The sequence below is a fragment of the Trichomycterus rosablanca genome, chromosome 19 (assembly GCF_030014385.1).
Source record: "Trichomycterus rosablanca isolate fTriRos1 chromosome 19, fTriRos1.hap1, whole genome shotgun sequence".
Classification (NCBI taxonomy): domain Eukaryota; kingdom Metazoa; phylum Chordata; class Actinopteri; order Siluriformes; family Trichomycteridae; genus Trichomycterus; species Trichomycterus rosablanca.
Genome location: NC_086006.1, coordinates 19,713,394 through 19,736,053, shown reverse-complemented (window position 1 = coordinate 19,736,053; position 22,660 = coordinate 19,713,394). Strand labels below are relative to the sequence as shown.

At 38.8% G+C, this 22,660-nt stretch overlaps 2 protein-coding genes across 3 annotated transcripts; one reads left to right on the top strand and one right to left on the bottom strand.

Annotated features, from left to right (window-relative positions):
* The first annotated feature begins 1,291 nt into the window (after nucleotides 1–1,291).
* Nucleotides 1,292–10,808, top strand: pm20d1.2 (peptidase M20 domain containing 1, tandem duplicate 2). 2 transcript variants are annotated; one of them, XM_063015424.1, is made up of 13 exons: nucleotides 1,292–1,511; nucleotides 3,387–3,473; nucleotides 3,886–4,121; nucleotides 4,226–4,312; nucleotides 6,833–6,966; nucleotides 7,069–7,188; nucleotides 7,319–7,394; nucleotides 8,406–8,467; nucleotides 8,554–8,632; nucleotides 8,747–8,818; nucleotides 9,069–9,234; nucleotides 9,347–9,446; nucleotides 9,529–10,808. In XM_063015424.1, the coding sequence occupies exons 1-13, from the start codon at nucleotides 1,292–1,294 to the stop codon at nucleotides 9,656–9,658; spliced, it is 1,569 nt and encodes a 522-aa protein (XP_062871494.1). In that variant the 3' UTR covers nucleotides 9,659–10,808. The 2 variants fall into 2 exon arrangements, with proteins under 2 accessions (XP_062871494.1, XP_062871495.1); XM_063015425.1 differs by lacking the exon at nucleotides 4,226–4,312 and having other exon boundaries at nucleotides 1,305–1,511.
* A 1,357-nt stretch (nucleotides 10,809–12,165) lies between these two features.
* LOC134333192 (acidic mammalian chitinase-like) lies at nucleotides 12,166–19,245 on the bottom strand. The gene is made up of 11 exons (XM_063015054.1): nucleotides 19,185–19,245; nucleotides 19,051–19,077; nucleotides 18,751–18,955; nucleotides 18,599–18,655; nucleotides 17,536–17,701; nucleotides 15,918–16,042; nucleotides 15,173–15,296; nucleotides 14,396–14,578; nucleotides 13,614–13,730; nucleotides 12,800–12,932; nucleotides 12,166–12,713 (listed from the first exon to the last, which is right to left on the bottom strand). Exons 1-11 carry the CDS (start codon nucleotides 19,207–19,209, stop codon nucleotides 12,433–12,435), a joined length of 1,443 nt encoding a protein of 480 aa, XP_062871124.1. The 5' UTR covers nucleotides 19,210–19,245; the 3' UTR covers nucleotides 12,166–12,432.
* Between the last annotated feature and the right edge of the window lie 3,415 nt (nucleotides 19,246–22,660).

Here is a 22,660-nt window from a genome sequence, read left to right as displayed (position 1 = left end):
CCCACATCCCCTCCGAAACATGGGCAGCAGCCGGATGCATTTTTGCCACCCACACATTGTTGAGTGTGGCGCCACCCAGCGTTGCATGTGGAGAGACACACCCTAAGGGCACTCTTTCCTCATCTCTAATCTGCCGGCAGAGGTCGTAATTGCATTCTGACAGAGAGAGACCCACATCCGGTTCTTTGTCCCACCCCCCAACTGAGCAACCGGCCTATCGTTGCTCATACAGCCACTCAACCTCGAACTGGTAAGGCAGAGCTGGATTCGATACGAGGTACTCAGAATCCAGCTCTGGTTGCAGCGTGTCTTTTTACCGCTGCGCCACCTGAGCGGCTATGAACATCCCTCATTTTAACACAAGGAGGTTGCTATGGCCATAATATTTCGACTTTAATCTCGTAATTATTTCGACTTTAATCTCGTAATTTTTTCGACTTTAATCTCGTAATATTTCAAAATATTTTGACTTCAATCTCAAAACTTATACGACTTTATTCTCAAAATCGAAACTTAAAAAAAAAAAATCTTTAAAGTGGCCCTAATATAGGGTGACCATACGTCCTCTTTTTGAGACCTAAAAAAAATGTCCGGCCGAGATTTCTAAACCATCATCGCTATTCTGTGTGTATGTTTTTGCATTGGTTTGTTTTTAGCTCTTTTTAGGAGTGCATCTGTTTTGTTAAAATTAGTCTGATTTTCACGTGCACGTACTAACACAGAGGCTCTCGTCAACACCGTGATGGCCCTGCATTCTGTGGAAATTGCTCAGCAAGCACTAGAAGACACATCTTACTGCTGGGTTTCTACTGATGGGAGCAAGTAATTAAATTAATCCAATTAAAGTTAAACACTCCTAATAAGTCGGCTGATACGATTGTACGATACATCAAAGAAACTAAAAAATAAGGGGATTTTTATTTATAGGTGACAACTGTTTTTTAATTTATTCTTATTATTGTTTAGGGCTTAACGCTGAATGTGAAGGAATAAGATTATCTGACCATAAAGGCCCTTGTTAAAGAGCAGCTGTACATTTATTGAAGTTCAGTAACACAGCTGGATGGTTATTGACTCATTTGTCAACTATTTAAACCTCAACCCCATAATAACCATAATATGGTCACCCTACCTAATACGCTGTCGTACCTCCCAGTATTTGCAGTGTTTGACTAAGTGTGTGCTGTGTTCACTATTAGTGTTTCATAGTGACAACAGCAGATGGCGTTCAGTCGTGCAGCGTTCAACCTTTGAACTGCATGTATCCGACTAAGCTTTCACTTCCTGCAAAATGTCATTCCAGAGCGCAAAGAGTAGAATAATTAAATGTGTAAAATTAATGATACTAGGTTTATTACTAATACTGCTTGTGTTGTTTCTTGTGGCTACGGTTAGAACGTTTACTTTAGAGGTAAATGCGGGACTTCAGCTTGCACAATGGGAAAAAACAGCCAACATATCAGGGGATATAAGCAAACAGCAGAGGGAGGAACTGCTTTCTCATTTTAAAGGTAACGCAGCTTTATATTGAATGCAGCTTTCGTGAATACATGTAGGCTATAGTCTCGCTAACCTCTGTAAGGGTGATTGTAAACCCTCAATTTCAGGCAAAAAGTCTAAAACCACTAATGAAAATTCTTCTTATTTTACACTTTTCCTTAAATTTAATGTCTTTTATTTCAAATCATATAATTTGTTTAACAATTCAAGTGAAGAAGGTATCATTGAATCATAAATTATAGATTTGTTTAACATATGATATGTCATATAAAGTAGGTTAACAATGGACAAGCTTCTGATGAGTAAATCAAATCCACTTGCTGAGAGTCAGTCTGAACATGTGCTTCAATAATAAGAATCATGCTTGATGAAATCTGACCTTTTGTACAAATTAAATGACAAGGTCAGTTTCACAAATATCAAAACTTATTTTTCCAGTAGTGCTGAATAATATAAATTGTAAAATATATATTTTTATGTATTTTCCAGAGATTCAACTTTTTATTCAATTTGTTATGCTGATTATATGATGAAAAACTTTGTACTACATACAGACAAATGCGACTGTAAATCTGTGTCGACTTCAATATGGAAGATTCGAGACACATTCAAGCTTTATTTACATGCCAGTTAGTTATAGTCGGGTGCTCCCAGTGTGACATTGTGTATTAAGGATTGAGGCAGCACGGTGGCTAAGTGGGTCGCACTGTCGCCTCACAGCAAGAAGGTCCTGGGTTCGACCTCGGGGCGGGGCGGGGCGGGGCAGTCCTTTCTGTGTGGAGTTTGCATGTTCTCCCCATGTCTGCGTGGGTTTACTCCCACAGCCTAAGACGTGCAAGTAAGGTGAATTGGAGACACTAAATTCTCCATGACTGTGTTCGATATAAGCTTGTGAACTGATGAACCTTGTGTAATGAGTAACTACCGTTCCTGTCATGAATGTAACCAAAGTGTAAAACATGATGTTAAAAACCTAATAAACGATGTAAGGATTGAACTAAACGCCTTCATTTTTTGACAGGTAAGCTGGTATCTGGTTAGCAGACAGTGAGCTTGTTGGACATCACATTCCAAAACCATATCAATTAGTACAGGCTTGCTGTTTTCTACAAGAGTTGGAGTGTGTCTGGGAGTGTGTCAATTTAGTCTAAAAAGCATTTTTAAGGTCAGAGTTTATGTTGGATGTGAAGACCTTGTTCACAATCGATGTACAAATTCTAAAAGGTGCTTCTTAAAATTGAGAGGTTGCTGCTTTGTGCAGATTACTAAAGTTCCTTCTTACCAAACTGCTCAAACCATGTTGACCTTGCTTTATGCACATGGTCACAGTAATACTGAAACAGTATTTTACATTTGTATCAATAGAAGTGTACAAGTCTATGCTAAATCAGTCCAAGCAAGGGCCTTGCGCAAAGCAAAGTTATAATTATCAAAATTATCAACAGTATTAACCTGGCAGTAATGGGGCTTGAACCAGTGACAATCCGATTACAGTTCCAGGCCTACCTTGAATACTGAGCTTAAACTGCCTGTTTTACCCATTAGAGATGGGTATGACAAAAACAGCTGAAGTCATTAATTAGGTGGGAAGCTTTATGTGTTTTCTCCCCTTTTCTCCTGATTTAGCACAGCCAACCCATTCTCCGCTGCTATGGATCCCTAAATTGTGCCTAAGGAGGGCACACCTGCTGCTTTACGCTTCTATCTGCCAACCAGGGTTCTTGCACAGAAGACCCCACCCACTTGGTCCAGTCATTTCCCCACCCAGCAGACACAGTGGTCAATTTGTGCTGGTGTGCTAGCGGAATATCCCAACAATGTTAGTTTTAAATAAAGAGAATCAAAGTGATTTGCTCATGCCAGGTATGTGTATTTTTATTTACCAGAGGCTATTCGGATCCCAACTGTCTCGTTCTCAACTACGCACCAGAACACAAGTGCACTGCAAGAGTTTAACCAGCTTCTGGAACGAGGTAAGAAATTTCCTACACAATGGGTAAAAAATCTGATGAAATGCTAAATGTTACAGATCATTCATTCATTCCTGCATTCATTCATTCATTGTCAGTTTTACACATTCGTATTAAAGTTGCAGCCCATCACAGGGCAGACACTTACAAACACCTACAGTTGGGGCAACTTTTAGTACCTCAAATTGACCTGCAATTTATTGGATTTGTGGAAGGAAATCGGACCACCCGGCAAAAACCCACGTGGACATGAAGAACATGCAAACTCCACTCAGAAAGGACCCTGGCCCTGCTTGCTGTGAGGCGATAGCACTGCCCACTGCGCCAATGTGCCACCTGTTACAAATAATTTTAACATTTTTTCTTTAACTGCAAAATACGGTGTTACTTAAATTGAAGTTTTTGTCCCTGTCAGTTTTCCCAGCGATCTTCTCATCCAGCCTGGTTAAGCATGAGCTGGTGCAGAACTACAGCCACCTGTTTACTGTATCGGGCAGTGATCCTCAACTGATGCCGTACATGCTGCTGGCACACATTGACGTGGTGCCAGCCAATGAGGCGGAGGGGTGGGAGGTCCCCCCCTTCTCGGCCCAGGAGCTAAATGGATTTATTTATGGACGCGGGACCATCGACAATAAGCAGTCTGTTATGGTATGGCCAGCTTGGTGGGCATCACTCTCTTTTAGTTGGTTAAGACAATGTTATGTTTGTCCTTTTGAAGCTGATACTGAACATGATGACATCTGGCTGTATAGGGGATTCTTCAGGGACTGGAGTACTTGTTGGAGAGAGGTTATGTGCCCCGGCGAGGGTTTTACATCGGCCTGGGTCACGACGAAGAGGTCAGATAGACATATTTTCGAAGTACTGCTAGATGTTCTGCTTATGACCATGTTTAACCAGTACTGTGTACAGTACTGTGACGGTATACAGTCTAAGCAATTGAGGGTTAAGGCCCAACAGCAGCAACCTGGCAGTGGTGGGGCTTGAACCAAAAACCTTCTGATTACTATTCCAGTATCTTAACCACTAGGCTAGATGTCCTTGGTAGCTTACTGGTTCAGGTACTGGAGTAAGTTCAGTTGAGCCCCTGAGGAAGGTCCTTAACCCTCAATTACAGTCACATTTGTGAATCACTTTGGGGAAAGCATCTGCTAAATGTCATAAGGGACAATTAAAGAAAGAATGATTAAATATGGACAAATGGTCATTTGACAGATCAGCAGCGGTCATCCAGTTCTTGCAGCACAGTGAATAAGCGCCACATTAGTTTTTCCCAATAGCCGACTGCTGGAGGAAGAAATGTGGGTAGAAAAAGACTGCATAGAACGGATATCTAAGTGCCCGTCCGCTCCCATTAGGACAAATTATTACACTATAATAGTGTCAGTGGCCATTTTATTTTAAGCACCACATTAAAACTGGACAGAACCCCCTTTGCTAACAAAAACAGCCTTGAAGGAGAGGTCAATAAACTACACCAAACAATTTGTGATGACTAGTGATGTAAGACATGGTGCATTATCATGCTAGAAGTAGCCATTACAAGATGCTAAATTACAGCCATAAAGAGATGCACATGGTCAGTAAAAGTACTTAGATAGGCTGTTGCATTCAGATGTTGTTTATTAGTATTAAGGGGCATAATTGATCCCAAGAAAACATTGGCCAAACCATTACACCACTAAAACCACCAGCAGCCTAAACTGTTAATACAGGACTGATCATACTGTTCAGATCAGGCAACCTTTTTTTTAAATTATTTATATACAGTACATTAATCCATGGTTCACTGTAGCATTAGATTTTTGTTCTTGGATGACAGCAGTAAAACTCTTAGTTTTGATGAGCTCTAAGAGTTGCAAGGTTCTGTACATTTGAACCACTTTGACCATACTCCCTAGACTAACTTAATTAATCAGGCATTTCTGCCCACAGAACTGCCATTTACTAGATGTTTTTTGCACTACTATGTGTAATCTCTTATAGTCTGTTGCACATCCCAGGTGAGCACTCAAACTAGCCTGTGTCACTCATATCACATTTCTTTCCAAACTGACCATCAAGGTTCTGACTCATGTCTATACATGTGCATGTGATTATATCACTAATCATCTAATATTAATAAAATGTAGAAAATGAGTTTTTTTTGTTTACATTGGTTGTTTTGTGGGATTCTTTATTCCACTTCAATTTTTATGAACTGCATGCTGGGAGCTGCTGTGCTGTACCCTGGGGTAATGCCAGCATCTAGCATATCCAATCAATTTATTGTAAGTTATGGCTTGGCACTCTGCATATACACTCATCAGCCATAACATTAAAACCACCTCCTTGTTTCTACACTCACTGTCTATTTTATCAGCCCCACTGACCATATAGATGCACTTTGTAGTTCTACAATTACTGACTGTAGTCCATCTGTTTCTCTACATACTTTTTAAACCTCCTTTTACTCTGTTCTTCAATGGTCAGGACCCCCAAAGGACGACCAGAGAGTAGGTATTATTTAGGTGGTGGATCATTCTCAGCACTGCAGTGACACTGACATGGTGGTGGTGTGTTAGTGTGTGTTGTGCTGGTATGAGTAAATCAGACACAGCAGCGCTGCTGGAGTTTTTAAATACCGTGTCCACTTACTGTCCACTCTATTAGACACTTCTAACTAGTTGGTCCACCTTGTAGATGTAAAGTCAGAGACGATCGCTCATCTATTGCTGCTGTTTGAGTTGGTCATCTTCTAGACCTTCATCAGTGGTCACAGGACGCTGCCCACGGGCCTCTGTTGGCGGGATATATTTTTGGTTGGTGGACTATTCTCAGTCCAGCAGTGACAGTGAGGTGTTTAAAAACTCCATCAGCATTGCTGTGTCTGATCCACTCATACCAGCACAACACACACTAACACACCACCACCATGTCAGTGTCACTGCAGTGTTGAGAATGATCCACCACCCAAATAATACCTGCTCTGTGGGGGTCCTGACCATTGAAGAACAGGGTGAAAGCAGGCTAAAAATGTATGTAGAGAAATAGATGGACTACAGTCAGTAATTGTAGAACTACAAAGTGCTTCTATATGGTAAGTGGAGCTGATAAAATGGACAATGAGTGTAGAAACAAGGAGGTGGTTTTAATGTTATGGCTGATCGGTGTATATAACAGTAATATTGGTGAAAATCGTGTAATGCAATTATTTACTTGTTACATCTTATTTTCTATTGATTTTAACTTTATAAATGTGCTAAAATATTCAAAATAAAACATAGTTTAATGTCAAGACTCTTACCTTGTGATATGTTGTGTTCTAAGCAATGAGCAGCCACTGTAAATGACGTCCTGACGTCTGTCTTTTTCACAAGGTAAATGGCAATGCTGGAGCGGTGAATATAGTCAAAGTGCTGAAAAGTCGTGGTGTGAAGCTGCAGTTTGTTCTAGACGAAGGCCTTGCTGTGCTGGATGGAATTATAAGTGGTCTGGATGGACCAGCTGCACTGTGAGAACATATAATCACTGATCACGGTCTTACGTATGTTAAAAGAAAACATAGTTCATTGTACAGTATATGTATGTATGTGTGTGTTTGTGCACATTGTAGGATCGGTGTCAGTGAAAAGGGACAGGCAACAGTGAAACTGAGCGTCAGTATGAAGCCAGGTCATTCTTCCATGCCCACGAGACAGAGTAGCATTGGCGTCCTGGCAGGTGCAGTGACAAGGTGAAATGAGAAACTACAAACTATGCATACAATAATGCAATTAATCAGTATTCTGGGAAACATTGCATTCATTAAAGTGGCTTTTTAAGGGGAATAAGCGTAACATGTTTTTACTTTGTCTGAATTGCAGATTGGAGGAAAATCGCATGCCTAGACTATTTGGATATGGCCCTGAGAGGAGCACTTTTGAACATCTAGCTCATGAAGTAAATCCAACAGGGGAGACTCATACAAACACTCAAAAAGCAGCAGAAAAAGCATTCCAAACAGCATACTACTAAATACACCGATCAGCCATAACATTAAACCACCTCCTTGTTTCTACACTCACTGTCCATTTTATCAGCTCCACTTACCATATAGAAACACTTTGTAGTTCTACAATTACTGACTGTAGTCCATCTGTTTCTCTGCATGCTTTGTTAGCCCCCTTTCATGCTGTTCTTCAATGGACAGGACACCACAGGACCACCACAGAGCAGGTATTATTTGGGTGGTGGATCATTCTCAGCACTGCAGTGACAATGACATGGTGGTGGTGTGTTAGCGCTGCTGGAGTTTTCAAACACCTCACTGTCACTGCTGGACTGAGAATAGTCCACCAACCAAAAATATCCAGCCAACAGCACCCTGTGGGCAGCGTCCTGTGACCACTAATGAAGGTCTAGAAGATGACCAACTCAAACAGCAGCAATAGATGAGCAATCGTCTCTGACTTAACATCTACAAGGTGGACCAACTAGGTAGGAGTGTCTAATAGGGTGGACAGTGAGTGGACACAGTATTTAAAAACTCCAGCAGCGCTGCTGTGTCTGATCCACTCATACCATCACAACACACACTAACACACCACCACCATGCCAGTGTCACTGCAGTGCTGAGAATGATCCACCACCCAAATAATACCTGCTGTGTGGGGGTCCTGACCATTGAAGAACAGGGTGAAAGCAGGCTAAAAAAACATGCAGAGAAATAGATGGACTATAGTCAGTAATTGTAGAACTACAAAGTGCTTCTATATGGTAAGTGGAGCTGATAAAATGGACACTGAGTGTAGAAACAATGTCCAACCAGTGCAATTCAAAATTTGTTGCTATTCTGGATTGCTGTTTGTAATATGATCAGATATCATTTGGCTTCAGCCTATATAAACCTAGCACACAGTCTTGTTAAAATAAATTGATCAATTGATTAATTTTTAATTCTGTACGTTGCAGTTTGGCCTGCCTCTCAAGTTCATCATGTCTAATTTGTGGCTTTTTACCCCCTTGCTGAGCAGGTAGAGCATATTATATACATTGCAAGTATAGACAAACCAAAGTACTGGGATCTAAATGAGGAGTCTAAAGTGTTTTCTTATTTTAGAGTTATGGAGAGAAGTCCTGATATGAATGCTTTTGTGAGAACTACTACAGCAGTCACCATGTTTAACTCCGGCGTGAAGGTGAAACACTTACTTCTTTAATACTGCATAAATATATTGCTTAATAATTTAAACATAGGCACATCGTTCCCTGTCTCTCTTTCTCTCTCTCTCTCTCTCTCTCTCTCTATACAGTATAATGTCCTCCCATCATATGCAGAGGCTTTTGTGAACTTGCGCATCCACACTGCTCAAACACTGCAGGAGGTCAGGAGGTTTGGTTTAATGGAACTATCAGTATTTACCTACTGTGCAAGTCCTTTAATACAGAGACTTTACAGAGAGATTTCTGTTTTTTTTATGATGGTAATGATAACCGGGGGTAAATTCTTTCAAATGGGGGTCAAATGTTCTTTGTGTTTTCCAAAGGACAGTAATCCTGGTGCTGTTGACTTGATGTCAGGGCAGTAAAGTAGACAGCACTGTACAAACACCTTTATCTTTATCTATGCTGTAGGTGTTAGATCTGATCGAGTACACTATATCCGATGATCGTGTGAAAGTGGAGCTGGTGAACGGCTTCGACCCCCTGCCCGTCAGTTCCTATGATGAGGAATCGTTTGGATTTCAGATTATAAAGAGGACAGTTTTGAATATGTTTCCTCAGGTCAATGTGGCTCCAGGTAAACATTCATTTATTCACCCTTGGAGTTTTGTTTGCATTTAAAGTCGAGGTGTTTTCTATAAATATAGTTAAAGGAATTGACAAAATTAACAGCATTTATTGTTCCACAGGTATCTGCGTTGGCAACACCGATAGCCGTCATTATACCGAGCTCACCAAGGACATCTACCGATTCGCCCCCACTTGGTTTAAACCTGGTGACCCTCAGAGGTAAGACGCCAAAGCTGACCAAGTAAAAAGTACAAAATAAACTTTGATCACTGTAGGTATAACAGCACTATGATTTGTTTAGATTCCATGGCATCAATGAACGGATCTCTCGCCAGAACTACGAGGATCTTGTGCTCTTTTACTTCCAACTCATCCAAAACTGTGATGTCAGAAACATACCACCTTCTCACACAAGCGAACATGAGCTCTAATTCATTCTGTGAATGTAATGCTGGGCCATAATTATTATTATAAAAAATAATTATTAATGGTTAGGGATAATGTTGATGTTCACCGCACCACCAGTATTTAAATTATCTCCAATTTTCAATCACTGTAGTTCTATTTTGGTCTATACAAGGCGCCATAGACTTCATGTCATGGCATCAATAAGTCTTGGCCACCCCTTGTTTGGGAGATATTTGAACCCACTTGCCTGGCCATCAAAGTCAATCAGGTTGTTATGCCTAACTATAACTTCTACATTTAAAGTAAGTACCATTAGCCAGACATTTAATATATCTAATGTGATGTGTCTCAATTGTTATGTAATCTGCATTTTTGGAGGGTGGTCCTTATATTTTTGTATATTATATCTTAACAGTGTATACACAATATACTGTATAATATTGTATCATAGCTACAAAAGGCTATACCCCTCTCATCCATGAGTAGGTTACAACTCCAATAAATCATATTGCGGCGATTGCCGACGGCCTACGACCAATTCAAGAAAACATATGTTCAACATTTGCTTGTTGTCTCATTGCTGTATTACAAATGTTATAAAATCTATTTCGTTTAATTCTAAACCTACTTTATGTTGCTTGATCAATAAGTCCAAATTGCATATTTAGAAAATAATTATTTTGATTGCTGTAGATTTAACATGTGCTTGGACCTGTGAAACAATGTATACATTTTAAAAATCCAGTAGTGTACCAGTATCAGGGGCTCTGACCCCTGTAACAGATCATACAATTACATGTAATTCATAGTTCAGTCAAGGGCTTTATTATGAATAATATGTATTGTAAGTTTGATTTTATGATCTAATGGGTTTAATTATCTTTGAAAAATCTGTTGCCTTAAAGAATTGAGGAATATATTAATAATTGTATTTTATAAATGTTGGTGCTGGCTGAAAATGAAATAAAAGTTGCTGTCTGTATTTTGATTATCATCCTGCTTCAGACAAACTCTGTAATCCTTTTTAATTTATGATGGTGAATGTGTTTTTATTTAATGTTTTGATGTGTGACAAGCCAGTTCATTAATCAGTAATAATTACAGTGTAATTCAGTTTAGTTTTTTCATGAAAATTGTAAGCATTTTTATTTTTAATAAAAAAATGACCAAGTAGTCAGTTGTATTGTTTTTGTATTATTGCTGATCAGAATGAAGAGGTTAGTACAAATAAAGAATAGACTACACACAAAGTGTGTGTGTTTTGAAGCATCCTAAATTACTGCGTTGTATGTTAAAAGATGAGTATTTGATAAGTACAGCCAGCATTTAAAATTAAGAATGACATGGCTCAAGTAGGCAGGTTTATTTCATTTAAAAAAAAATAATTTTCATGTGTTTCTACTACTGTTTCTTAAGCAGGTTCACAGTGGGTCCACTTCTCCTGGAATTAATGGGTGCAATGCAGTAAAACACCCCAAAAAGGTCGGAAATACATCTTGGGGCCTTGGACACATCCCCCTTCAGACATAGTCAGTCATGTCTGTATGTAGATGGTGGGCCGGCCAGTAACTTTGCTGGGGATTTAAGCTCTGCAGCCCAGTGGTAGTGGGCTAGCTTAATTTACTGCTACACCACCTGAGCCCGTCGGGTAATAACTGTACATGTAAATTGTTTAAATGTGTCTTAGATTTATTTATTTTCCGCATTAACCTGTTCTCTAACTATCAACCCCAGGGTTTAAATCCCCAGTGATCTTTTTGGGGGGTTTTTTATGCAAAAAATATTTAATAGATGAAAAATGTCAAAATGCATTTACAACAATAGTACCATAATATACACTATATAGCCAAAATTGTTTAGACAGAACTTTTAATTCATAAATTTAGCTGTTTTAGCTACAGCTATTTCTAACATTTGTAAATCAATTACAGTAAATTAATTAGATGCTTCCAGGTTTGTGGTAACAGCTTGGCAAAGGCCCTGTGTTACAACATGACTGTGCCCGTCTGCACAAAGCAAGGTCTATACAGCATGGTTTAATTACTTTTGTGTGGAGAACCTCCAGTTCTCCACACAAGTGTCCTATTAACTGTAAGGCCTTTACAGAGCCTTACACTTAATAGGACACTAACTGGCTAACTGGTAATTCCTTAAATCGTATGAAGCACAGGTAGGGTTTTTAATATCCTAACATACCCTGAATTATTTACATTTACATTTTCAGCATTTAGCAGACGCTTTTATCCAAAGCGACTTACACAATGAGCAATTGAGGGTTAAGGGCCTTGCTCAGGGACCCAACAGTGGCAACTTGGTGGTGGTGGGGCTTGAACCGGCAACCTTCTGTTTACTAGTCCAGTACCTTAACCACTGAGCTATCACTGGTCAATTATTATTTCATATTCTCAGAAAACATGGCAAAACATACCAGAATAACCATGATTCTATGTCGATAGATACCATGTTAGCTATATAACCGCTAATACACCAAATCTAACGTTAATCATTAATAAAAATAAACTTTACATAATTTAATTCAAAGCATTTTATTTAATATAAGCCAAGATGTCATAATAGATCATAATAATCATGATTTTATGTAGGAAACATTAACATTAACGCTATCTGCTATATACAGAGGGGACGCTAATGTATACACACTTCAGTAGTGGTTATCTCTGCCTTTTTTAAAATATTTTTCATGTTACAGTGAGTATACATTTTTGGGCCCCTCTGTATATAAATCGTTGTGTATTAAAGTGCCACTGAGTATGCCGGGACTACAGCAAATGTTCTTTTATGCTTTGGGCACATTCTTTGGCCAGTTGCAGCACTTGCACTGATGATCATATACAGTGTTAACAGGACATGACTGTATGTACATAATTTCGCCAGCACACTGGATAAAGCGTTTTTGGTCAGTGGGATCTGGATAGATACCATCGTATTTGCCTTCACAAAACTTGCCACCTGAAAATGTAGTTGTTGAAGTAGTCGTACGAGGCTTAGGAGTAGTTTTTATAGATGAAGTAGTCGTATGAGGCTTAGCAGTGGTTCTCATACTAGTTGTAGGCATGTCTGGCCAGAAAAAAAAAGATAGGTTAGTAGCCATTTACATGATTATATTATTGTTACAATGCTTAAATATGGGTCAGATTACATACCAGTATTTAGGAGCTTCTTGAGGTGGCCTATGAGAGGGTAGTTGCCCTGTCCACAGAAATTTCCAGCAAAGTCGTCCATATCCAAAGCCCACACAAACGCACCTCCAAAATTATTATTTTTGAGGTAGTTTACCTTTAGCAAAAAAGCAACAAGTAAGGTCTATTTATACAAGTGATACATCCTAATCTGCAAAATTTCTGTAGAATTTCCTCATTTTCTTTCCCCTAAGCATTCAAGGTGGAGGAACTTTACTTCTGACCTCTATCTTATCAAACACATTTAGGATGAATTACAATGTCAGTTGCAAGCCAGGCCATGTTCACTCCTTTAGAAAGCCTTTCCACAAAATTTTAGAGGATGTCTTTGGAAATCTGTTGGAACTCCATGAGGTCGGACACTGAGAAGGTAATAGCTGCAATGGAGGAGGGACCCCTCTATATGAATGCCCATGGTCTAAAGAAGGTCAGGGCTGGTCCATTTTTGGCTTTGTAGGCTCTGTAATATTCACTTTACGGACCTTTATGTAATTAATACAAGGTAGAAGCCCTTAATATAAGAACACTATCAATCACTATCAATGTCACTTACAAATTCTTTCTAACAAAGGACAAAAATCCTTATACAGTTTGGATGAACTGGACTACATGTAAACAACCCCCAAAAAGTCTTTCCAGAACACTATAAGCTTTTACCTTGCTATGAGGTTGCCAACGCTTAACACCAATGGCTTTGTTGATGCACACATTGATTTCATGTTTTGGTGTCCACAGTTTTAATGCGATTAAGAAAAATGCTATGATTTTAAATTCATACCTTTGTTTCAAAGCTCTCCTTGTTGTCAAAGCCGACCCACTCTTTCTCTTTTATGGCATAAGGTACCTTCTGATCCGTGATCCATTGTGTGGTTGTTCCTTGTAGGAAGGTGCAGACCTAATAGGGAATAAACATTCAATGCTATTTTTACACAACCTCCGCCCTTATTCATCCTAACCTCTTCCATTTATCCCACCTATAGGTTTAGACATAGATGACAGGTTGTCTAAGGCATTTGTCAATTAATCAACATAGCTTGATTTACTCCAAGTCCACCCATCCACTGCAAAGCCTCTAATCGCCACAGCCCACAAAGCCCCTTTACAGGAAGACCTCATCTAACTAATTTCCAATTAGCCAGCCGAAGGACGATCTAGACCAACAGCCACAGTGGAATTTTCTCCCCACTTCTCTTGTTGCCTTCCTTGGGGCATTACCTGTTAATAGCTTGGATTTGGCTTTCCGGTGCTTTGACAAAACCACCCTAAACTCCATCCCAATATTCTCAGAGTTCCTCTCTTTTCTCTTACAGTCTCATAATCACTCTTTATTCGCTATAGTCAAAGGTCTGGCCTAGAGTTATAAAACTGGAGTTTGGTTTCAAAAGTAAATAAGTAAATAAGGAGGTAAGTAAATAAACTCCAGTAAATAAAAAGGGGGATTTTGGCTGTCTAGCTCAAGAAGAAGGCCACCATGTACCCCAGCCTGATATTCTCAGACTTCTCCTCCCTTACCGGACAATCTCATAATCACACTTTATTCACTGTAGTAGAAATACAAACCTCATAGTAAGATAAGAATCCTGACTCTCGAGTGTAGACACCAGCTGGGCCAGGGCCACCTGATGGAGCTCCCACAGAACTTTGTGCAGTTGACAGTTGGAATGTTCTACCATACGTGGGAAAACCCATCCTCAGCTTCTCTACTGGGGTGCCCTGATCCCTCCAGTAAGTCATTGCATAATCCTGCAAAATCAACAGTTTTGTATTGCTGCCAGATTATTAGGTAGACTAACCTTCTACCCACACCCATTTTAATGCCAAAAGCGCATCAAAATTTCTAATTCAAATGGTACCATCAGCCAATTAGGGTTTTCATTAAATGCCAATAATTACATCCATGAACCATCCCTCTTTTGGTACTTCACCAAAGAGCAAACCCAATGGAAAGATGCTAACACTAACCACAATTCCCAATTATAACAGTACCTCCACCTACTACAAAGGTGTGCTTTTATGGGTCCATTTGCTGACTGTAACACATTAATTGCTTTGCACCATCTTTTTGATTTGATTGACAAATTAATTTGCAAAGTTTGGCACAAACTGGTGTACCACAACCAGTCTTGCAAAGACTGAGCCTTTGGCAGATCCTTCTTTTATGCCCAATCATGATACCCTCACCTATTACCAATGCACCTGCTAATTAAGGAATGTTTTAAACGGTGTAACTTTTTTGTGGATTTTACAAAATGTCCCAACTTTTATAGAAATGTATTGTAATAAATGTACATGTATTGTAATAAATAATAATAAATTTAGATTAAATAAAAAAATTACAGTGTTGAGGTAGATTTGATCTCCTTTGTCCTGAGAACCACGATACAGAGGACTGTTGTGCCCAGTGAAAGTCTCCCAGGTCCCATGAAAGTCATAGGTCATCACACTAATGAAATCCAGGTACCTGTTTTAACCATAACAGACAAGATTGTGATTCTCATTTAATTTAAGCACTGTTTGATTTAGAAATACACTATATGGCCAGAAAAAACTTGGACATCTGACCATGAGCTTGGAAAAAACTAATGGTATTAAAATAGAGTGACCTCTACGTGATCTTTTCAGCTATATCAATAGTCATTCTTCTGGGAAGGCTTCTCACAAGACTTTGAAGTATGTCTGTGGGAATATGTGCCTATTCTGTCAAAAGAGGATTGATGTTCTAGTTCATTTTAAATCTATTAAGGGAATACCCTTTCTTGTTCCAGCATGACTGTGCCCCTGTGCACAAAGTAAGCTCCATAAAGAAATTAAGAAAATCTTGGTTTTAAAAAACTCCAGTGGCCTGCACAGAGCCATAAACCAGTGTCAGCCTATCCACAAATGAGGCATAAAACCAGCAGTGCTTAGTTGAAATCAGTGACTAGTGACTCTTGGGAATATTAAACTTTCTAAACTATGTTTAAACTATTTAAACTTTTGCTTTTTCTACATTAACATGGAAATCCTGGATTTAACCTGTAGATTAAACCTGTGGACACCTGATTAATATGGAGTTGAATAAAAATTAATATGTATTATTTACTTGGCAATTTCAGCAATTTGATACCCAGCGTCAATAGTTGCCTTTCCAGCAGAAACTGCAGCTGTGATCATAAGCCTGGGTTGTCCAGTGGCATTGCCTTCATCCATGTAGGCCTCTAAAAGTTCCTACAACATAAACACACATGGATCAAGGATATCACACAGTGTTTTGTCTACAATTCTGACACAAATTAAGCATGTTATTAAATGCATATCGTTGTGTATTGTTTTTCAGTAAAGATGTGAAAACAGGTTTTGCTTTTCATTTTTGCACATTATGAGGAATCTCCCGTCTGGCTCCCACCTTGTATGAACTACAGCCAATTGTTGTTCACGTAGGTGCCCAGCCTGCTGGATGGCAGAGCTAAGTTTCGAACCAACGAGATGAAATGTCAGCTCTGGTGTGCTAGCGTGTTTTATGGCTGCACCACCTGACTGAGCGCCTGAAATATTTAATATTTTAATGTAAAAAAGCATTCTACTTGGCATGATGTAGACACACAGCTGCATGCTCCAGAACACCAACCTACCAAATATTCTGCTTTCATGAAGATTGAAACACTTTATAATAATTAACTAATCCTAATGATTTGTGTCATATATATGCGTCAGCTTTTTAACTAAATGTATTTCTGGTCCTTCAGATGTTAGCTTTTTACCAGTGTTATTCCCTAAACAATAGTTATTATTGTGTTGAAAAAAATCTTAACTGGTGAGTCACGACTCCTCTAAGTGATTCATGAGGGTAGTGATAACTCAGTGGTTAAGGTACTGGACTAGTAATCAGAAGGTTGCCGGTTCAAGCCCCACCACTATCAAGTTGCCACTGTTGGGCCCCTGAGCAAGGCCATTAGCCCTCAACTGCTCAAAAAATCGTGTTCGCTTTGGATAAAAGCGTCTGCTAAATGCCGAAAATGTTAATGTAAATGTGAGGGGGGAAAAAAAAGAAATGGAGCCCAGGACAAAACACCCCATCAATACCAGTAAACACACCTATTTAGAGTCACAATACTGTTCATAAATGGGCAATGGATAAAATAAAAGGTTAATCCTTATTTCTGTAATTTAGCTTAAATTACAATTATGTTGGGTTGTAACCTGATAAAAATTGGAAAAAAAACACAGAACTGTTCTCAGTTACATTTAACTCCTTTAAACTTCTTGCTTGGCTATTTTTTTTAAATCTAAAACTAGACAAAGCTGCCAAATTACTACATCTAGAGTTTTTAATTTTAATGACTTTTTGTTTGTTTAGTATGTGATAAAAGAAATGTATTTACACAGATATTTATATTGTATAATAAATCTTTTAATGATCAAAACTCAAAGACCTTAAAGGAAACAGTTCTTCCATTGTCTGTATGTGGCCTATAGCTGTAATAACTAAGTCAGTTAATTTCACATCTACAAATGTCTGTACAGTATATTGAAATCCAAGTTGGTAAGGTTGGTAAGGTTGGTAAGGACTACACAATTGTTATTTATGCCTTGATTTATAAAAACCTAGAGTTGATTAAGTTTCCCCTCACTGGATATCACTAGAAAACTCATCCTAAATATGATCAGTTGTAAATATGAATATGGAAATTTAGTGACAGTATAAGATCTGATGTTCTGACCTTACAGAGCAGAGTGAATCTCTGTTTATCTTCCGGTGGGCTACCACGGCTCCCAGGAAACTCCCAGTCTAGGTCAAGACCATCAAATCCATGCTTTCTTAGAAACTGGATGGAAGACCGAATAAATGTTTTTCTGTTCTCTGGCGTGGACACCATGGTGGAGAATCTAGAAAAATTAGAAAAATATTTTATGCATGGGTACTGAAAATGAGGTCCAATGGCATTTTACAAAACAAATTTGCTTAGAAGAATAAAATACTGTTTTATGTGAAAGAACCAGTTCAGTAACCTTTTAGAACGTTTCAAAGTCTACTATCCTACCCCTGATCTCAGAAAAGATTAGAACACAGAAAAGATTACACACACAAAAATCTGAATCTCAGCTTTAGTAGAGGTGGGTGTTTTGCCTGCCTAAGCCACAGTGACCCTTATGAACAAACTGTTTTAGTGATAATAATTCTAAACAAAATATCCCCCTTACAATCATCTCTGCTAATAATACTCTTAAATGTATTCTAAAATAATACACACACTTTTAGACAAAAGTATGTGGACACCTGACCATCAGCTGGTAAGACAACCTGTTCCAAACCCATTGGCCCCCTATCCTTCTTTGTTCCTATACCAGCCTCCAGTCTTAAGAAGGCTAATTACAAGATTGGACTGTGTCTATAAGAATTTGTGCCCATTTGGAGCATTCTTGAAGAGTATTGGTGGTCAGACAATGACTGCAATAAATAAATGTTCAAATGTATCCCAATTAAAGCTATATAGCAGTTTCTACACCAGTTTCTTCACATCAAACTCGTCAATTCATATCTTTGTGCATCGAACATTATGGACGGTCATGCTAGAAAATGACTGGGTAGGTCCTTCCCCAAGCAGTTGCCACAAAGTATGAAATGAAAACATATAATTAATTTAATATAATTGATTGTATACACATGTTAGCATTGAGTCTATTTGACGGACCTGAACTCAATAATGAGAAGGTGTGTCCACATATTTTTGGCTATCTGATCATTTTATCCAAAAATACTACCCAAAACTGTAAATCACTTACTGAGCTGTTCCAAAGTTCCATCCTCCGACAGCCAAAAGTGTCTTCAAGCTGGGATTTCTGTTCGACCAAATGTTTACATCTAAGATCAGCAAATCAGTTCTAACAAACAATGCAATATCATTTATATAATAATATAATAAAGAGCAACACACCTTTGCTTCAGACCATTAAACGACTGGTACAGCGTCTCATCATTCCACTCGTAGGTTGCCAGCTCATTTGCTTGGTTAATAACAGCAAACGCATAGGTCAGGTGCGTGCACAGAAAGGGATCAATATTGTCCGGTAGGTACTTTCCAGCATTAGGTCTGTACTGGGACCAGTTGGTAAAGTAGCATAGAAGCTCAGTGGCTGAACCTAATTCACAACAAAATACATCTTAGTATATGAAATGCTGATCATACAATAAACTGTACAATATTTTTAAATGACTGTGATGAAATGAAACTTACAGAAGTTAAAAAACAGCAGGCAAAGTCCTGAAAGGTAAAACAAACAGTGTTAAAGTTTTGCAGTGTTGAAGCAGAGAATATACAATGTCTAATAACAGCTGAGGTTTCATCCTGATCAAATGTATTATATTCACCTGCAAACAGAGAGAGTCTCTTCATTCTGGTGTCTGTGTCACTCAAGCTACTGTGCCTGTGTCAAGGAAGAAAACCCTGAAATTTATTGGTTTATGGTGTGTTGTCAGAACAGCTGAATTTGAGCGGCGCCCAATCCGCTCTGTCCTTGGTTGCATAATGTGTTTACATAGAGGGAAATGCTGTGATGATTTACGGCTAGTAGACTTCTGTAAAAATCTGTTTTGGGGCTGGAACGTCTTTGTTTGGTGTGTTTTTTTTTTTGTGATTGTACAGTTATGTGGTCACAAAGCTGCCACATGGATTCACATGCTTCAGCCTACGATAGTGACAACTGACTAACGGTGACTAAACTAAATCCACATTTCTCTTAATCCAGTATTGCCCAATAATAACTGTGTTCTGCATTACTTATCTATAGGTGTTTATAAACAGAAATGGTTTTCAAATACGTACAGTTTCCTTAAAAAAACTTGCTTTCACTTACTCACACACACCTAGGGCCAATTTACAGTTGACTATCTACCTGACTTACTGTTTTAAAGGTGAAAAAACTCAACTTCTCACAGACTTTGGTGATCAGACACAGGTCCCCAGAACCCTGGAGCTGTACAGCAACCATATCATCTGTCAGTAGTACTGGGAAGGAAGGGGGGGGGGGAAGGGGAGTTGTGCTGGAGCCTATCCCAGCTTTTCAATGGACGCAAGGCACACAGTAACACCCTGGACGGGGTACCAGTCCATCGCAAGGCAGACACACATACACAAACACACATACACAAACACACACACACATACACACACCTATTCACCTATAGGGCAATTTAATGTCTCCAAATAACCTGACTGCATGTCTTTGGACTGTGGGAGGAAACCGGAGCTCCCGGAGGAAACCCACGCAGACACCGGGAGAACATGCAAACTCCGCACAGAAAGGACCTGGAACGCCCTGCCTGGGAATCGAACCCAGGACCTTCTTACTGTGATGCGACAGTGATACCCAAAGAGCAACCATAAACGTTACTTTTAGAAAATACTTCTTTATTTTTGTCAAACTTTGACTATTACCAGGTTAGATCAGTGTTAACTGGTTACAACTATTTACTTATACCACAAATTAGTTATTCTTTCTTAGTAATTCTTGGCCATTTTCTCTTGACTAATTGTCTTTAATATTTCAGTTACGAAAGTCCCTCTAAAGAAGTAGCTCATATAAAATCTAAAAATAAAGTCATATAGGACATTGGATAAACCATGCAAGCAACTTCACCTTGTTTTCTTAGTTTATTTCGTTTTCTGCCCAGTAAGATCACATTCTGTCCATATACAAAACTGATATTTTACTTTATGGCCGGGTGCGTGTGCGTCGCTTACCTGGGGAACACATGGCACCAGGATGCACTATGGGAAGAAGGCAAGCCGGCGGAGGCAGTGCGATGCTTTGGGTAATGTTCTGCTGGGAAACCTTGAGTCTTACCATTCATGTGGATGTGACTTTGACACGTACAACCTACCTAAGCATTGTTGCAGACCATGTACACCCTTTCATGGAAACAATATTCCCTGATGGCTGTGGCCTCTTTCAGCAAGATAATGCGTACTGCCACAAAGCAAAAATGCTTCAGAAACAGTTTGAGGAGAACAACAACGAGTTTGAAGTGATGACTTGGCCTCCAAATTCCCCAGATCTCAATCCAATCAAGCATCTGTGGGATGTGCTGGACAAACAAGTTCGATCCATGAAGGCCACACCTCACAACTTACAGGAGTTAAAGGATCTGCTGCTAACATCTTGGTGCCAGATACCACAGCACACCTTCAGGGGTCTAGTGGAGTCCATGCTTCGATGGGTCAGGGCTGTTTTGGCAGCAAAAGGGGGACCAACACAATATTAGTAGGGTGGACATAATATTATGCATGATCAGTGTACATATGGGTTCAAAAGAAAAAAGTGTTCTCAAAGACCCAAATATAAGAACTTTATAAAACTTCCAAAAAATGCTGTCTACATTTAAAATGTTAGGGTTTGTTTTAATACATCAATGTTTTGATACTAAAATCTAAAAAAGTAGTGATTATAAGCTTTAAATAAAAGCTGGTTATATGTGACCTAAAGTTCTAACTAAATCCAAGTGAATTCACCACTTTTTGTCTTATTTAGGGTTTAGTGAAGTCAATGTTTTTAATTGTTTTATCCAATTTTTTTTTTTACATTTCTTTGGTTTGTAATACACATGTACAGCACAAAATAATAAAGTATTAGTATTTTTCTCCTAACTTATTAGTGCAGTATTATCATCAGCTCTCAGAAAAAATAATAAGCCTCACATTTATAGGATGTTGCAAAAGCATGTGACTATTGATTGTATTCTGTACTGTAAATCTGATCAAACCACAATACGTACTGCATTTTCTTACTGATATTTACTGTAAGCCTCACAGTTTGAGGTAAACCAACAGATACTTCCTCCATAATCTTATTGTACATTTTCTAAAACTGTGTTGTGTAAAATATACACACAGAAATTTTATCCAAAAAATGCTGAACTGTACAGTATATGTGAATCCTGTCTATCCAGTTTTAGATATGTCATCACTGAGGTATTGTTAGTGGCATCTATGAATGCTACATAACTATGTTCCTCCACTAATTGCACACATTTGTCTAAGTTCTCTTAGACAAAGGGAGTTCCCTAAGGGTAAGTTCCTTATCTCAACAAGTAAATGATAAACTGGATTTGTGCACCATTGTCATTTAAAATATCACGCTGAAGAATTAAAACCTCAAACCTCAGCCAACTCATTAACATCTATAGCCAAAATTTACCCTGCATGCTTATTACTTTAAACAACATGATAAACCGATTCATCCACTGGCCATTACACTTTCCATACAGAGACTTTTTGTATTTTTTTGTGTATTTTAAAATAGAATTTTCAGTGAGCATAACTGACAAAACCACAGTTACATTTCTTTCCAAATTTGCTGTACATGATGGCATGTCAAAAGTGTGAAAGCAAAACAGACTTTATAGAAATATTTTGTAGAAAATAAATAGTAATATGTTTATTGTTACCGTTAAACTACCAAATTTATAGTTATAGGGCAAGAATAAGAATCCTGAACCCATAAGCAAACCCTAGACAGTTGGGCTGTGGGTAATTCACTGTCTCATAAACCTGATTATGACATTTAGAAGATTTTGAAACCCAAGTTTAATGAATCATCTGTGAAAATATGCTGCCTTCAAGACGCCATCTTTTCCAGGGACGTCCATGCATTTTTCAACAAGACAATACAAAACCACATGCTGCACACATTACAAAGGCATGGCTGCGGAAGAAAAGAGTATGGGTACTGGACTGGCCTGGCTGCAATCCTGACCTGTCCCCAATAGAGAATGTGTGGAGAATTTTGAAACAAAAAATGTGACAACGACAACCCCGTACTGTTGCACATCTTAAGACGTGTTTACAG

Bases quoted from the DNA above. Each gene is read 5' to 3' on its own strand.
- pm20d1.2 (XM_063015424.1), top strand. From the start codon at position 1,292: ATGTCATTCCAGAGCGCAAAGAGTAGAATAATTAAATGTGTAAAATTA. The intron at 8,633-8,746 runs GTGAAACACTTA...CTCTCTATACAG, and splicing joins TGTTTAACTCCGGCGTGAAG to TATAATGTCCTCCCATCATA. The intron at 9,235-9,346 runs GTAAACATTCAT...ATTGTTCCACAG, and splicing joins TCAGGTCAATGTGGCTCCAG to GTATCTGCGTTGGCAACACC.
- LOC134333192 (XM_063015054.1), bottom strand. From the start codon at position 19,209: ATGAAGAGACTCTCTCTGTTTGCAG. The intron at 19,078-19,184 runs GTGAATATAATA...TTTACCTTTCAG, and splicing joins GAGACTCTCTCTGTTTGCAG to GACTTTGCCTGCTGTTTTTT. The intron at 16,043-17,535 runs GTCAGAACATCA...TTTATGTTGTAG, and splicing joins GATTCACTCTGCTCTGTAAG to GAACTTTTAGAGGCCTACAT.